The 15,608-nt window shown below is 43.5% G+C and overlaps 1 protein-coding gene across 7 annotated transcripts in view; it reads left to right on the top strand.

Annotated features, from left to right (window-relative positions):
• Positions 1 to 15,608, top strand: part of SPHKAP (SPHK1 interactor, AKAP domain containing) — a 65,198-nt gene that overhangs the window by 31,470 nt on the left and 18,120 nt on the right. For all 7 annotated transcript variants that reach the window (XM_054166245.1, XM_054166247.1, XM_054166248.1 and 4 more), the window contains exons 4-5: positions 11,959 to 12,018; positions 15,234 to 15,368. In XM_054166245.1, the coding sequence (XP_054022220.1) occupies positions 11,959 to 12,018; positions 15,234 to 15,368 (195 nt within the window). The remainder of the gene's footprint in view (positions 1 to 11,958; positions 12,019 to 15,233; positions 15,369 to 15,608) is intronic.

A 15,608-nucleotide genomic window follows, 5' to 3' on the forward strand; every position in this document is an offset into this window, starting at 1 on the left:
ACCCTCACCTGGTTGCAACCTCCCTTCAGGTAGTTGTAGAGAGCAATAAGGTCTCCCCTGAGCCTCCTCTTCTCCAGGCTAAGCAACCCCAGCTCCCCCACCCTCTCCTCATAGGGCTGTGCTCCAAACGCCTCCCCAGCTTTGTTGCCCTTCTCTGAACACGTTCCAGCAACTCAACATCTTTCCTAAATAGAGAGGCCCAGAACTGGACACAGTACTCAAGGTATGGCCTAACCAGTGCTGAGTACAGGGGCAGAATGACCTCCCTGCTTCTGCTGGCCACACGGTTCCTGATACAGGCCTTCTTGGCCACCTGGGCACACTACTGGCTCATGTTCAGCCTACAGTACACCCAGATCCCTTTCTGCCTGGCTGCTCTGCAGTCACTCTGACCCCAGCCTGTAACACTGCTTGGGATTGCTGTGGCCAATGTGTAGAATCCGGCACTTAGATGTGTTAAATCTCATGCCCTTGGACTCTGCCCATCTGTCCAGCCTGTCAAGGTCCCTCTGCAGAGCTCTTCTACCCTACAACAGATCAACACCTGCCCCCAGCCTGGTGTCATCTGCAAATTTACTGAGGATGGACTCAATACCCTCATCCAGATCATCAATAAAGATATTGAATACTTCTACATGTTAAAAAATAATTTGTTTATAGAGCACTTAAGGATATAATGTTCTAGAAACACAATATATTTGTTGGCAGACTGCCTCAGGGAATTGCTGGAAGCCTAACGCTGTTCTCTCCCTTTGGAAGAGTAAAGAAATTTTGTGGGGGTTTGTTTCAGCATTCTGATGTTGGCAAACAGCTGAATTGACAAGCAAAGAAAGATACTGTCTATATTTTCCTTATTGCTTTCATCTCAGCTTGTACTAACCCAAGTTGGTATCACTGGCACTGTAATATTCCCCAGATTAACAAAGCACACTGATGTTAAGAAAGAAATATTATCTCTGACTTACAATACTTACAACAGCAATTTAAAAACAACAGTGTCTTTTTCCTAAGTGTCTGTTCTGGGGTGAAGTCTACTTCAGTTCTGCCCTATTTTCTCCAGATAAGAGATTGCCTTGCGTTAGGGATTGCTAGTGCCTCTCTCTCTAGGCTGTAAGTCTGTAAAGAAAAGGCTTTTTCTTTGTTCTGTGGAATATCTTACAGCTTTTGTTGAGGTTAAAACAAGCCCTAGCTTGTGGGGTTTTTATGAAGCCAGTATGTTCTTTAATTAAGGATAAAATCTGTTTGTTTTACAGTCCTCTTCTCTGACAAAACATTAAGTCAGCAGAGATCTCTGAAGACTAGGCTAAGTGCTGCTATTGTTGTATCTTCTGGCATTGTGCTGCACTGGCTGGGAGCTGTTGGAGACATTTCAGAGGAGACACAGATTTAAGAAAAGCTTGGTCCTTTTCTTCAGTGAAGTATGGATTTGTCCAGATTTTCCCTAGGGGTGACACGCCACTATACTCCCCCCTCTAACTGAGATCAAAACTGTCCCTATCAGTTACTCTGGTGAGGTGCACTGTAAGAAGCTGTGATCAACACTTAGAGTGCTGCAGGAGAGGCTTGTTTTATCCCCCCAATAAAATCCATATTCACATAGATTATATGACCTCCTCCCCAAAATAATTTCAATTATCTGTTTTAAAAGAAATTAATTTAAACTGAAGAGGCAAGACTTGAAAATCAGAACTGTACAGATGGCTTGTTCAGCCTTAGTTGAACTTCCAATACTCATGTTTCTGCACCACAGAATCTCTGCCTGATTCAGTGAACAGCAAGACTGCAGAAGCAGAGAACTTCTGGTGTGTCTTTGGATAAATACACAGGGTAATTGTGCAGAACTTGCTGTGTTCTGTGCTGTCCTGGCTGGTATGTCAGTATGTAAATGCTATCTGAAAGCTGAGTTTATAGGGTCTTTACATTCCAGGCCTGTGCTGTTCAGCTTTTTCTACCCCCTCTCCTTTCTTCTCTCATAACTCCAAGGCTACTTAGACAAGCTAGGTGCTAGTTCAGACAGCCCAGGAGAGAGTTAGAGGGAATAAGTGGTTTGGAACTGCCCTGCAGTCTGCCCATAAAACTCATGTTTAATCTCCTACAAACAAAAGTGGAAAAAGGAATAAGCCCCATGAGAGATGTCAGGGGAAATCAGTTGAGCAGGCAGTTCCTGGGTGCAAAGGAAAAGCATAGTTTGAGTGCCTAAACCTGGGGAGGTGTGGGATACAGCCATGAGTGGCCTAAGTAGCTTGTGTGAGAGCTGAGCCCAGGAGTGACAGCAGCTGTGAACACAAACCCAGCCCAGGTGGTGACCAGGACACAGTCCTGCAGCAGTGGCTGCATCTCCTCAGCAAGACAGGCCAGTTCTGAACAAGCTGTTCCTTGCACATCGAGCTTTCCCTGATGACACTTGGTAGTTACTTTGCTTGCTTCAGATGTTAGCATCTATAGCTGAGGAGCCCAGTGGTGGGAGCAGGAAGGCAGCTATGTGTCAAGGCAGTTGGCTGTCTCCTCTCCATCCTGGTCTGGGTGATTCAGGCATGAATCTTCACAATGTCACTTCAAATTAATATATATCTGATTGTTTTTATCTTTCCTGGCTCCTTGTGCTCACTGTGAGCAGCATGCATCTTACATTAATGCAGTGATATTTGGGTTATCTAGCATTACATTGGCATTTATTTCCATCTGGTTTCCCCTCTGTATCTTGGACAGGTGCTGTACATTCTCAGGATGTGTTTTGTTTCTTGCATGCTGTTATGCTACTGAACACTTTCTTGCTTTTTTAAATGCAGGACCATGTAGATAGAGTTCTTTGTGAAGAGAATTGTGAAGTTGTACAGCAGCTGGGAGTGCTATGAACTTGGTTTTTAGGATTGGAGTGTCTAACCTCACTCATTTCTGCTCTCAGCAATAGCTCCATGATGGTGGGTTTGGAGTTCTGAGTCCTGTTCACATCCTAATTTCATCTGTGCAAAAGCAGAAAAACAATACAGTTGCTCAGAACCTTTTATCAGCCCAAAGTCAGAGTCTCCTGGCTTTAGATCTTAGTTCAGAGCACCACAATTTCCCCAGAGCACGATAACCCAATGCAGCTGCTCCCAGGCATCCCTTACTGGAGTTGCAAGTGTCTGTTCCACAGTTGTGTGCTGGGCTCCCTTAGCAGCTAAACTCAGGAAAAGTCCCAAGAAAAAAAACTATTCTTTTACTCCATGCATCTGAATGAGAGCAAACTAACCCACAGGAAATAGCAAAGGAGTGGCAGTGGGCTGTAGTTTGGCCAGAAACTGCCTGAGAGCTTTGTCTCCTTGAAAATGACCAGCAGCATTCACATATTTTTACTTTTATTAGGATGACATAAAATGCCTTTTCCAGCAGGTTCTAGCAATGCAGTCATCTGGGGTTTTTTTCTGTCTATATGATGGTTATCAAAACACTGATCTGCAAAGCTCCCCCAAAGAACCATTTTCTTTTTGTGTGTGTGTGTGTATCCATTTAAATATGAGGTGGACGTTCAGAAGACAAGATAATTTAACTCTGACAGCTAAGAAATCTGATTTCAAGGCCAGTCTGTATAAAACAGTGATAAACACAAACCAATAAGCTATAACTGATAACATCATTTAGCTTTGTTCAAGTTAATCTTGTCTTTTCCCATTTCCTGTATTTGAAGGCTGTTGGTATAGAAAAACTATGGTTCTACCAGACCATTGCAGGGGATGTTATTTTCAAGGTAGATTTGTTCCTGAGCAAAATAACAAGTATGAACCTGGGAGAGGTTTGTGGTGTAGAGATGCCAGTCCTGCTCCTTCTGCTTGCAGCCTGTGATCTGCTGAGCAGGGCTGGCTGGTGCCTGCCCGCGAACACCAGCACAGGTTCAAACAACATGTCAGTGACTAGACTGCTCTAGAGAGACAAAGATCAAGCTTCATAAAATACTGCTTCCAAATTTTAGACAATTCTAGGAAACAATTGCATAGAAATTGTTGACATTTTCAGTCATCACAAGGCCATGAAGTTTTGACTGTTGTGGTTAACTCTGGGCCAGACTCTGCTAGGTAACTGCACCAAAGGATGTAACAAACTTAATGGTTTGGAAATGATTGGCTAATGAGCAGTGAAATGGAGGTGAAAGACTGACTCCCTGCAGCCTAACTTTCTTATCCATCTCTGCCCAGGCCAGTCTTAGTAAGCCAAGAAATGCAACTGCCCATAGTCTCCACAGTCAAAGAGATGCATATTTTAATCTTACAAGTAGCTGAAGCAGAGAATTATAACTATGCTGGATATGTGGAGAACATTGCTAGTGCATCACTAAATGAATACTCAGATTTCTGGGACAGCTAACTATTTGCCTACTACTTGTTTAAGACACCTAGACAATTTCAGCACTGGTTAGTCCACACCTTGAGTCCTGTGTCCATTTCTGGGCCCCTCAGTTTAGGAAAGATGTTGACTTGCTGGAACATGTCCAGAGAAGGGCAACAAAGCTGGGGAGGGGTTTGGAGCACAAGCCCTATGAGGAGAGGCTGAGGGAGCTGGGGTTGCTTAGCCTGGAGAAGAGGAGGCTCAGAGGAGACCTTATTGCTATCTACAACTACCTGAAGGGAGGCTGTAGCCAGGTGGGGGTTGGTTTCTTCTCCCAGGCAGCCAGCACCAGAACAAGAGGACACAGTCTCAAGCTGCACCAGGGGAGGTTTAGGCTGGAGGTTAGGAAGAAGTTCTACACAGAGAGAGTGATTGGCCATTGGAATGTGCTGCCCAGGGAGGTGGTGGAGTCACCATCACTGGAGGTGTTTAGGAAGAGACAGGATGGGGTGCTTGGTGCCATGGTTTAGTTGATTAGATGGTGTTGGATGATAGGTTAGACTTCATGATCTTGAAGGTCTTTTCCAACCTGGTCTTTTCTATTCTATTCTATTCTATTCTATTCTACTCTACTCTACTCTACTCTACTCTACTCTACTCTACTCTACTCTACTCTACTCTACTCTACTCTATTCTAGTCTCATTTGTGCCTATGTTGCTCTAAACTACTATAAAGATCAGCATTTTTTGCCTGGAGATGTTTGTATGTCATGTAGAAAAAAAAAAAAAAGGGATCTCAAGAATTGGAATTGTTTCAGTTGGAAGAAACCTCTAAGATCATTGAGTCCAATGGTCAATTTAAGACCACCATGGCCATTAAACCATGTCCCAGAGCTTCTCATCTTCATACTGTCTTTCACACAGTGGGGCTTAGATGCCTTTGCTCTGGGCTACATCAGGGGAAGCAGGAATGGGGATGTGGCACCTTGTAGGGCAGCTCCATAGTTGTCACACCTCCTGAACTGTGTCTCCTGATAAACCTCCACTCAAAGCCTTTTGTAGAAAGGATTTTAGGATTAGATCCAGTAAATGAGGATATATTGTCCTAGATTAAAACCAGGACCCACTGCTGCAGCGGGCTTCAGCTGCAACGGGCTTCACCATTATGTCAGTTCTCTGCTTTTGAGACAGTGAGGTGGGAATTAAGGAAGGAAACATGTAGGTCTGATGATGGGTTTTGACTGTGCTCAGTTGTGCTCAGTTGCATGATAAATATACATCGATATACACACACATAAGAATAAAAATCAGGTTTGTAAAGTCTAACTGGTAGGAAAATGCCCTAAGCTCTCTCTTTCCCTATTAAGCCCATCCTGGCCCTGCTGCTTCTTGCTTCCTTGGTCAACAGATTAAGTTTTTAAACCAAGATCATCATGTTTTCTCCCTCCAAAAAGGAACACTTCATGCTTCCAGTGTTCACATTCAGCACACAAAAGATTGGGCTACAACTGACCACTGCTGCAAACAACAAAAATTACAGTTTTGGTGACAGTGTTCTTAGCTCCATGCAGTTTACTGTCAATGTTTGACAGTCACCCTGTAGAAATTACTAGATTAAGTTCAAGTACAGAGTACAAATAACTGGAAGAGGGTAGATTTGGACTAGATATTATGAAGAGATTCTTTACAGAGAGGGTGGGGAGACACTGGAACAGGTTGCCCAGGGAGGCTGTGGATGCCCCATCCTTGAAGGTGGTCAGGGGCAGGTTGGACAGGGCCTTGAGCAGCCTGTTCTAGTGGAAGATGTCCTTGCCCATGGTGGAGGTAGTTGAACTAGATGATCTTTAAGGTCTCTTCCAACCCAAACCATTCTATTAAAAAAACAAAAACAAAACAAAAAAACCCCACATATTCTGTGACTTAACCATTTTGTTCATTAGAGGTTTTTTTCCACCTAAACTCTTAGCAGCTAGCTAGTGGTTTGCACTGCAGTTCAGAAGGTGACATAGCCTGTTCTGAGCACTGAGATCACAACACATGGCATAGCTTCATGTGTTCCCTCATAACAGGGGACTTCCAGCAAAACACTAATTGCTCAACATTACCAGCTCAGTCTTTCACCACAGGCTTTGCTCCTGCTGTGGCTCCCTGATCTCTCTTTTCATCAGTCCTGACTGAAGCTCTGTAACAAAAATAACATATGGCTGCCAAAGGCTTCAGTCATTTTAAACTAAACTGTTAGGGACTGCCCTCTGTTTCTGCTGGAGGAGACTTACAAAGCATCTGTCAGCTCTCATGTGCTTTACCCATCCCAGACAGCTCTGCCCCAGCTGTTAACCCAGACAGGTTATAAAAAGGGAGATCTCTGAAGCAGCAAGACTACAGGAAAAAGAACAGGACATGTTCTTGTCCTAATGAATTGGTCTGGAAAACAGCTGATTTTCTAACAGGCTATGTGAGTGCTGGGATTAGAGAAGCCTACTTACCTATGCATTAACCTTTCAAGCTTCACTTTTCAGCACCTGGAGATGTAAGCTCTGCCTGCCATGTTCCCTTGAGCGTTTGTGAAAGGGTGCCCTTCTCTCAGTTTTGTGAGGTATAATCAAAATCTGAGTTCACACTCAGCTGGTGCCCTGACAATCTTCCATTTTCATCTACAGTCATGAAATCTTTAGGAACTTTTACCCTGGGGATCTCATCCATCAAGGTCAAAGTGACTACAGACTGTCACAAGGAGACCGCAACCACGTGCATTCATAAGTTGTGTCTTGATTGGAAACTAAGATCTAATCTCTAGCACACGGAATGAAAGCTTTGTGTGGCATTTGAAGCACATCAGATACCAGATCATGCAGACTACACAGCTGTCACAAGAGGAGCTCTGATGGGACAGAAGCACCAGTTCCTCCTTCTCCCAGTGCTAGCACTGGTGGTAACGCAGTCTGTCTCCTTATCGAAGTTACCCTCCCTCCCGCCTTCTTTGTTCTTCTCACCTGCCTCCCACAGACAATCAGGGCTTAACATTTGGGTTGAAAGAAGCTGAAGCCCAAAAGCACAACTTCTACTGATGGAGTCTGTTGTTGTGGGAGATGGTTTGACATGTTTTCATCAAGACACAGGACTCCTCTCTGTTGCAGGCTGTCAGAGCGGTCGTGTGAGGCTCTGTAGCCAAACGTGCCCCTGAAGGAGTGGGTCTCTTGGTCTGTCTGCCTTTGCATACGCAGGAGTTGAATTCGGTGCTGCCCTCTCTTTATCTCTGCCTATTTTTAGAGGACTGCTTTATGTTAGCATCTATAAAAAATAAGTGTCTTCTATCCTCTGTCTTCCATCTCAGAACCCACAAATTTTCTGAAATGAAATCATGAATCACCATGCCTACCATGCTTGCAGAATGTGGTGTTCAGTCACATTAAAAAATTCTTCAAGTCAGTTAAGTTGACATCTTAAATATACTCTCGCAAAACCCTAAATGCCACTGCATAATTAGAAAGCCTTGACTGAACTCTGAAATTTCCTTCCCCCCTCCCCTGCCACTTCTCCTTTATTTGCTCTCCCCTCAACTTGAATTTGCTCTTTCATTGCTCTCAGGAGTACCTGGAATGATTTCTGTTGGTAAACAGGCAACCAGAAGCCATAACTATGCTCCTTTATTGAAGCTGTCATCCTTGGTATCCTCTTGACTCTTCCAAAAGTATTTAATCAAACTCACACAACTCTACTTCAACTAGCTTGTCAAATAACTTTTATACACACACACATCCACAGCTACTTTGGGACTATGTTTTGCCTAAGTAACGTGTAGTTTTTGACAGATTTCGTTCTTGCGCCAGTTGAAGTATGATCTATTGATTTCCAGAACCTGGTATGAGATAGGAAAGATGTTGTTTCTTCTCACAGAGCACTTGAAGCACCATTCAGGGAGGGGAAAAATAATGGTGGGGTGTGCTGGGAGGTGGGAGGGAGAGGTGGATCTGTGGATCTGGAAGGTCTTACCAGGCCCAAATACACTGTTTAAGCAGCAAGCTGTGAAATTCTTTAAACTGCTCATAATGCCTGAATTAATTTTAACTGGGAAACCTCATTTTGGTGGATTTGATAGGTGTTGCTGAATGTACACTTGGTCTGTACAAGGCCCTGAGCTCTGCAGAAGAAACGCCTCTGGCAAAAGACTCACTGCAGTGAGGTGCAACAGACAGGGAAAGCTGGATTTCCTTCTCTGAATTCAAAGAATCATAGAATTGTGTTGGCCTTCTCTCACTCAACCAAGGGCAAATCTTCCCCTACATTTCCCTCTTTCTTTCTCTCAGTTGCTGATAAGGTGTGCATTCCTAACTCAAGGGCAAAACATAGCTGTTCGAAAGCTATCCGTTCGGACAACCCTTCTTCTACACTTCACCAGCTTGTTTCTGTCCTTGTTATTTCTCTCCATAATATTTTATTTCTCTCCATAAATATTCACTAGGCAATATCTTGATGTTTCTTGATGGTTTTCAGACAGTAGCTCAGTGTGAGTAGAGAGCAGACACATTTTGGAAGTGAAAAGATGTTGTGGGATTACGAGAATGCGAGGTGTAAAGTGTATGTGAAGGGACTGACAGTGTATGTGAAGGGACAGGATTAGGCTCTAATTAAGTTTAAATAGATTAACCTGCATCTGATCCAAAAGAAGAAAACTCTGGATTAAATGCTGACCTGACTTTGGCTCTTTCTTCATAACCAATGCAGTGTTGCCCTTCCACAAATTATGAGCTATCTGGAGCGTCTTTTTGTCTTGAGTGAGGTGTCTCTGATCACTAACATAAGTTCATCAAGCAATGCAAGCCAGTGAGAGCTTAAATTTTAAATGATGAAAGCAGCAAATGGCAATATATTTTTCAGGTGTATCTCTCTCTCTCTGAGCACCTCTAGTGAAGTATTTCCAGGAAAAACAGCTTCCCAGTGAATGTCCTTCTAGAAGGCAGCTGTAGTGTAGAGCCTGCCAGGATGGAGCTGCAGAGTTCATTGATAAGTCCTACAGCCATCTAGTCCCACCACCTTGTGCTTACAGCAGGGCAAAGCTCTGTGCAAACAGCAGAATGGAAAAAGTAAGCGAGCCCTTCACTGTCTTTCACCATTGCAGAACTATTTTTGCTTTAAAATTGCCTATAAATAAAACTGCAAAATCCACAGAAGGGGAAAGTGCTGAAAACAGACTGCATTGGCAGGGTAATAAACCAATGTCACTGGAATTCAATGAGTGTGTTTGGAAACTGGATTCAGTACTGAATTTTGTAATGTAAGTTCAGTGGGTTCTGAAAATAAGTTTAAAAAAAGATGGGTTTAAGTAGTAGATCTTCCTGCTTATACTGTTCTTTCTTCTAACAAGGCATTAGTAAGTTATGTGCCATGCATGCCACACAAAGTTATGATTTTTGTAGCTGCTGCAAAGGGCAAACGTACCTGTAGGGTGGCAGTATCACTGGTAGCAGTGCCAGCATGTCACAAGGGTGGTGAGGCACTGGAATAGGTTGCCCAGAGAGACTGTGGAGGCTCCAACCCTGGAAGCCAGGATGGATGGGGCCTTGAGCAATCTGGTCTAGTAGGAGGTATCTCTGTTCATGGTAGAGGGGTTGGAACTAAATGATCTATATGGTCCCTTCCCACCCAAACCATTCTATGAGTCTATAATCATCATGCCAACACACAGGTAGCAAAGGACAAAACAAGGTTTACCAGAGTCTTGAATTTGGCTGGAAGGTATGTACAGACATGACTGCTTCTGCACTGTCTTTTCACGCTTTCACGCTGAACCCATACAAACCCAGACCTTACCACTTTGGCATGGGGGCCTGGAAACAAAGCTACTAACAGCCCTGCCTTCAGCACAGTAGTAAAGACCCTTGAGAGGACAAGAAGCTGGATCCACACCTCCCAGTGTCCCTACCCTAGGTGCCAAATTAACAGTCCCTCACACAAATTCCCCTCCATGCACCCAGAAATTCATAGCCACAAACCTCTGTGGGCCCTGGGCAAGATCACGTGTGACTCAAGAGCGTAATTTCTTGATGCTTTGTGATTGCAATCTGTGGCTGATGGGTGAAATGCCAACATGCAGAATCCTCATGTAAAGGAAGGAAAGATTTTGTGGAAGTAACTAAAATGTTTAGGACATTACATGTAACTCCCACATTATGTTGCTAGAGGAGATTTTTAATACCTTGTAGCTTAGAATTTTTTAACAGCTATTTCTGATAAATTAGTGACAGCCATAAACGATGAAGATGAGGACATATCCCAAGCCCTGGCACTGTCAGAGGGAGAAATAGTTTTCCTTAAAATGTTCATACAGAGAGGCCATTAAACTATTTAAAAGGGCAGCAAGCTTTCTTTTTCAGTGGGACTTTTTTTGGTTTATGATGGGAGGCCTGGCTGGATTTTTCCATCTGCTGTGCTGGCTGTTACTGCACATGGTCATAATGAGTACATCGGGGATGTGCATATGGAAACTGGAGTCAGGCTTTGCTTGGGTAAGGAGCAGCAAAAAGGGGAGCTCAGATGCCTCATGGAAGGATCTTAGTCAAGAGGAGAAGTTAGACTTTTTTTGTTTTCCTAGGGAAAATTTACATTTTTAGAAAGATGTGTTTACTGTTTGCTGAAAAAAAGACCAAAAGAAATCACTAAGCTCTTAAAGGTAAATTCTGGATCTGCAGATTAGTTTGAATCAGGGCTTGGCTTCAACTCAGGCCTGAATCTGTGCCAGGGTTTGGTTTAAATCAAGGCAATACCAAATTCTCACAAATCTCTCAAGAGATATTGCAGTGTTCAAAGCAGGACAGTCAGTTGTGATTTGGAGTCCTTGGTTCTGACTCAGAGGAGGGATTATCTTATTTCTGAATATTGGAAAACAGCCTTCCAGTCATGTATAAAAATAAATCTTGATAAATGAAATGGAGTTTAGAGGTGAAATCTCTGTTTATATATCACTGCCATTAAATAGCTGCTGAAATTCAGAATGGTGAAAGAAAGGGGCAAAGACCTGGTCATTAAGAGCAGCACTGTCCAGTGACTCCTGCAGATACTCAATAGGTAGGAAGCTGTTCCACTGCCTGTTAGCACTGCTGCAGACTTCTGCTTCCATAGGGGCTCATGAACCAAGGTTAAAACTAATTATTTCATGAAGTCTTAAACTTCTACTTAGGGTGTTTGGAAAGTCAGAAAAAATACTGCAATCTTTATGTGATGTAGAGAAAACTCCAAAAGCAACTGACAGTTGCAATTATGAAACATTCATCAACAAATGCTTGAAAAGAAGTTATTTGAAAAGCAAGACATGAAGAGCTTCTCTAATAGACAATCAAATGCCTCTTTAGCATTTCCTCTGCCTTGTCTAATACCCTGTCTTACAGTTTATTTGCAACACTTGCTCATTCATCAGCTAATTGTCAGAGCAGATAAGTCATAACTCTTATTTTTGCTCTCCATGTCTTCTTTCTTGATGTTCACCTTGCCGTTCTCTTTACTAACTTTTCATCCCTTCTTGCACTGGGAAGAAGCTTTGCATGTTCAGCTACCAGGGTATAAAAGAAACCTCTACTGACTTTGAAAGAGTTGCTGCTATTCTAATACTATTCTAATACAACTTTATAAGCTATTGTTTGTTATTCTTTCTCATTACAGGTGTGTTTTGTGAATTTAGATGCGAACAGAGATGATTGCAGTGATGAGAAAGTGAAGCAGGTAACAGTTTAGCTCTTAATAACACACACAGTGGGTCTAGTCAGATATACTAGGACTCTGCAATTTAAACCCAGTTCAAAATTCTATAGACAAATCTAAGCCAACCCTAGAGTTTTAACCCTTACAGAGGAATCCATTGCCTCAACACCAGGCCACATCTTATAGCTTTTCTTACTCCCATCCCAGAAATACCCAAAGGATCATTGCAGCCTGTGAATCCCTAGCAATTCCCATGTGAGTGGACTTCTTGCACAACCTTAGTTTTATCAAAGAATCAAACATGGAAATGTCATACCTAGTTTTTTTAAAATTTTATATGATAACTGCATAAAAATAATTCTGATGTCTCTCCTTCCTGTCACCACAAAGCCTTTGAGAATCTTCTCGTTCAGGTCTTGCTCAGCTGTACTCAGTAAAACTCCAGACAGTTAGATTGTATGGTCCCAAGAAGGGGTCTAGATCAAACAGAGCTAAAGGTGTGTGGTATTTCTTTAACTGAAAGTTTGGAGGGGACCAAAAAGGGATTAAAAGAAAGGAAAATGTTGGTTATTTTGCAAACACTTAAGACAAACCACATCACTACATGCTATTTAAAATACAAACCATTCCAAACCCCCACTTGGATCTGAGGAAGTCACATTTTGCAGATTCAGCCTGGTCTCAGGTTTGAGTTTACATTATCCTTTGTCAGTTCATTTTCATCATCCTGGCTTGGTGCCTGTGGAGAAGACCCACACACCAAACCCAGAAAATGGAAGCAGCAACTGGGAACAGGAAGCCTCTCATGTTGCAATCTGAACTTCAAGCCCCATAATACTTTGCTCCTGCCAGCGCTTTCATTTTGAAGCTGGCATGGCAGCATCGTGGTATTGAATGTCACCAACAAATTCAACTCTACCCATGACATAACAGAGAGGTTATAATTTGAGAAAGTAAAAAGATTATAACTTTTTTTGTACTACACTGAAATGTCAAACTGAAGCACTGAATTTCATTATGTCAAATAGAACTACTTAGCCTCATCTGAAGATCAGCCTACTGAAAAGGGAATTGTTCCTCAGAATTGACTTAGACAAAAAGTTTTATTGTATCTAATTCACTCAGAGTTAAAAAGAACAATACTGCAGGCTTATTTAGATGATGAAAGGAAAGAGTGGAGCAGTACTGAAGTGCACAATAACTACAGGGTATGGCTGGCTGTGAGATCTGTGCTCCCTGAACGGCTTTGCCATCTCAGGGGCTGTTAGTGCACGAAATGGAGGTGGCAGTGACTCCATTGGTATTCCCTCCTCACAAAGCAAATGCTCCAGGATCCTTGGCAGAGAAGGACTGCAGGCACTCCTAGAGCGGTGGTTGTCCCTTTGTTCTGGCTATTGCACATGAGTGAGCATACAGGTCTCCTGCACATGCTAAGACCTCCTCACAGTGTTGCAGCAGACACCTCCTACGTCACATAGCATCACTGCATAGAACCACAGAATCATAGAGTCCTTTCAGATAGAAAGGACCTACAAGATCAAGTCCAACTGTCAAACTAACACCACCATGGCCATTAAGCCATGTCCCAGAGTGCAACACATTTTTTGAACACCTCCAGGGATGGTGATTCTGGCACTTACCCAGGCAGCCCGTTCCAATGCCTGACCACTTCCAGTAAAGACATTTTTCCTAATATCCAATCTAAACCTTCCCTGATGAAACTTGAGGCCATTTCCATTCATTGCTAGTTACCTGGGAGAAGAGACCAACACACACCTCACCATAACCTCCTTTCAGGTGGAGAGCTCTCCTCTCAGCCTTCTTTTCTCCAAACTAAAGACCCCAGTTCATTCAGTCACTCCCCACCAGACTGTTCTCCAGACCCCTCACCCTGCTCTGTTGCCCTTCTCTGGACACACTCCAGCACCTCAATGTCCTCCTTGTAGTGAGGGGCCCAAAATTGAATCCAGCACTTAAGGTGTGGCCTCACCAGTTCTGAGGACAGTGACAAAATCACTGCCCTGGTCCTGCTGGCCACAATATTCCTGATCCAGGCCATGATGCTGTTGGCTTTATCGGCCACCTGAGCACACTGCTGGCTCATGTTCAACCAGCTGTTGATCAACACCCTCAGGCATTTCTCTGCTGCCACTCTGCTTTCCAGCCACTCTGCTCCAAGCCTGGAGCATTGCATGAATCCAGCACTTGGCCTTGTTAAACCTCATACAACTGACCTCAGCCAATCCATCCAACCTGTCCAGATCCCTCTGCAGAGTCTTCCTACCTTTGAGCAGATCAACATTCCCACCCAATTTAGTGTCGTCTGCAAACTTACTGAGGAAGCACTCAATCATGTCATCCAGGGCATTGATAAAAATATTACATTACTAGCCCCAAAACTGAGCCCTTAGCACCACTTGTCACCAGCTGCCATCTGGATTTAGCTCCATTCACCACTACTCTCTGGGCCCAGCCATCCAGACAGTTTTTCACCCAGAAAACAGTTCACCTTGTCTAAGCCATAAGCCAACAGCTTCTCCAGGAGGATGCTGTAGGATGTGTTACTGAAGTCCAGGTAGAAACGTCAACAGCCTTTCCCTCATCCACTAGGCATTGTGTCTGTCACCAGACTGGCCTCTAACAAATACATAACAGGTAGGAAATTATTGTATCATTACAAATGAGAGGTCATGAACGGTGTCTGGTGGAGCAGCAAAGAAATGCAAGGCATCTGAGCATTAAATACTCTTATTCCAGGTTTGCCATTGTATCCATTCAATCAGCTCACTTCCCTTTTGTTTCCTGATTTTCAGTGTTCCTGGGGGAAAACAGGAAGGTTTGTCCAGCTCTCCTTACCATGCTTACTGAATCTTTCCTGCTTGAGACGGTAGCAGACAGTGCTCCCAGTCTCTGTGGAACCCATGGATAATAGGAAGGCCTAAGTGTTTAGATGCACAAATGCAATCAAGCTGTTCAGCACATGACAGCATGAGGGTTGGCAGAGTGTCCTGCTGGAGAGTGGCACAGGATCTGCACTGTCACCCTTGTCTGGCCTAGTGGCTCAAAAGAAAAAATGTGCACTTTAATGCTGCCAGGTCCATTTTTAATTGACTCACAGTTATAAGTTCATATAAACATTCTCGAGGGATTCATGTAAATGGTATTTAATTTTTATGAATATAACTCTGCAACTCAGATTTCATTACCTGAGAGCAAAATTCTCTTTCCTGCTACAGAGGCTGATCAGTGTCTCTCCAAATCTCCCCAAACTCATCAGCTCGATGAATGTTCAGCCACCCAAGGAGAATGAAATCGTCCTGCTGAGCGGATTAACCTCGGGAAACCTTCAGGCTGACTATGAAGTTCCCCAGGTAGGGATCAGAGTCATCTCTTAAGATCAGAACACACCTGCGAGGAATGGGATTTGGGAAATAGACAAAAGGAAGCTGAAAGCAAAGACCATGCACTGCTTTGAGAGATGAGTGGGAGTTCGCAAACATGAAAAACAGCTCTAACAAAAGTCAGTTAAGGGGGGGTGGGGAGCTGACACAGAGATGGGAGAGATGCTGCTATTCCCTCTGGCTTCTGAGGATGTCTGGGTTGCAGCTGAT

This window comes from Dryobates pubescens, chromosome 13 (genome assembly GCF_014839835.1).
Source record: "Dryobates pubescens isolate bDryPub1 chromosome 13, bDryPub1.pri, whole genome shotgun sequence".
In the NCBI taxonomy this organism is placed as follows: Eukaryota; Metazoa; Chordata; class Aves; order Piciformes; family Picidae; genus Dryobates; species Dryobates pubescens.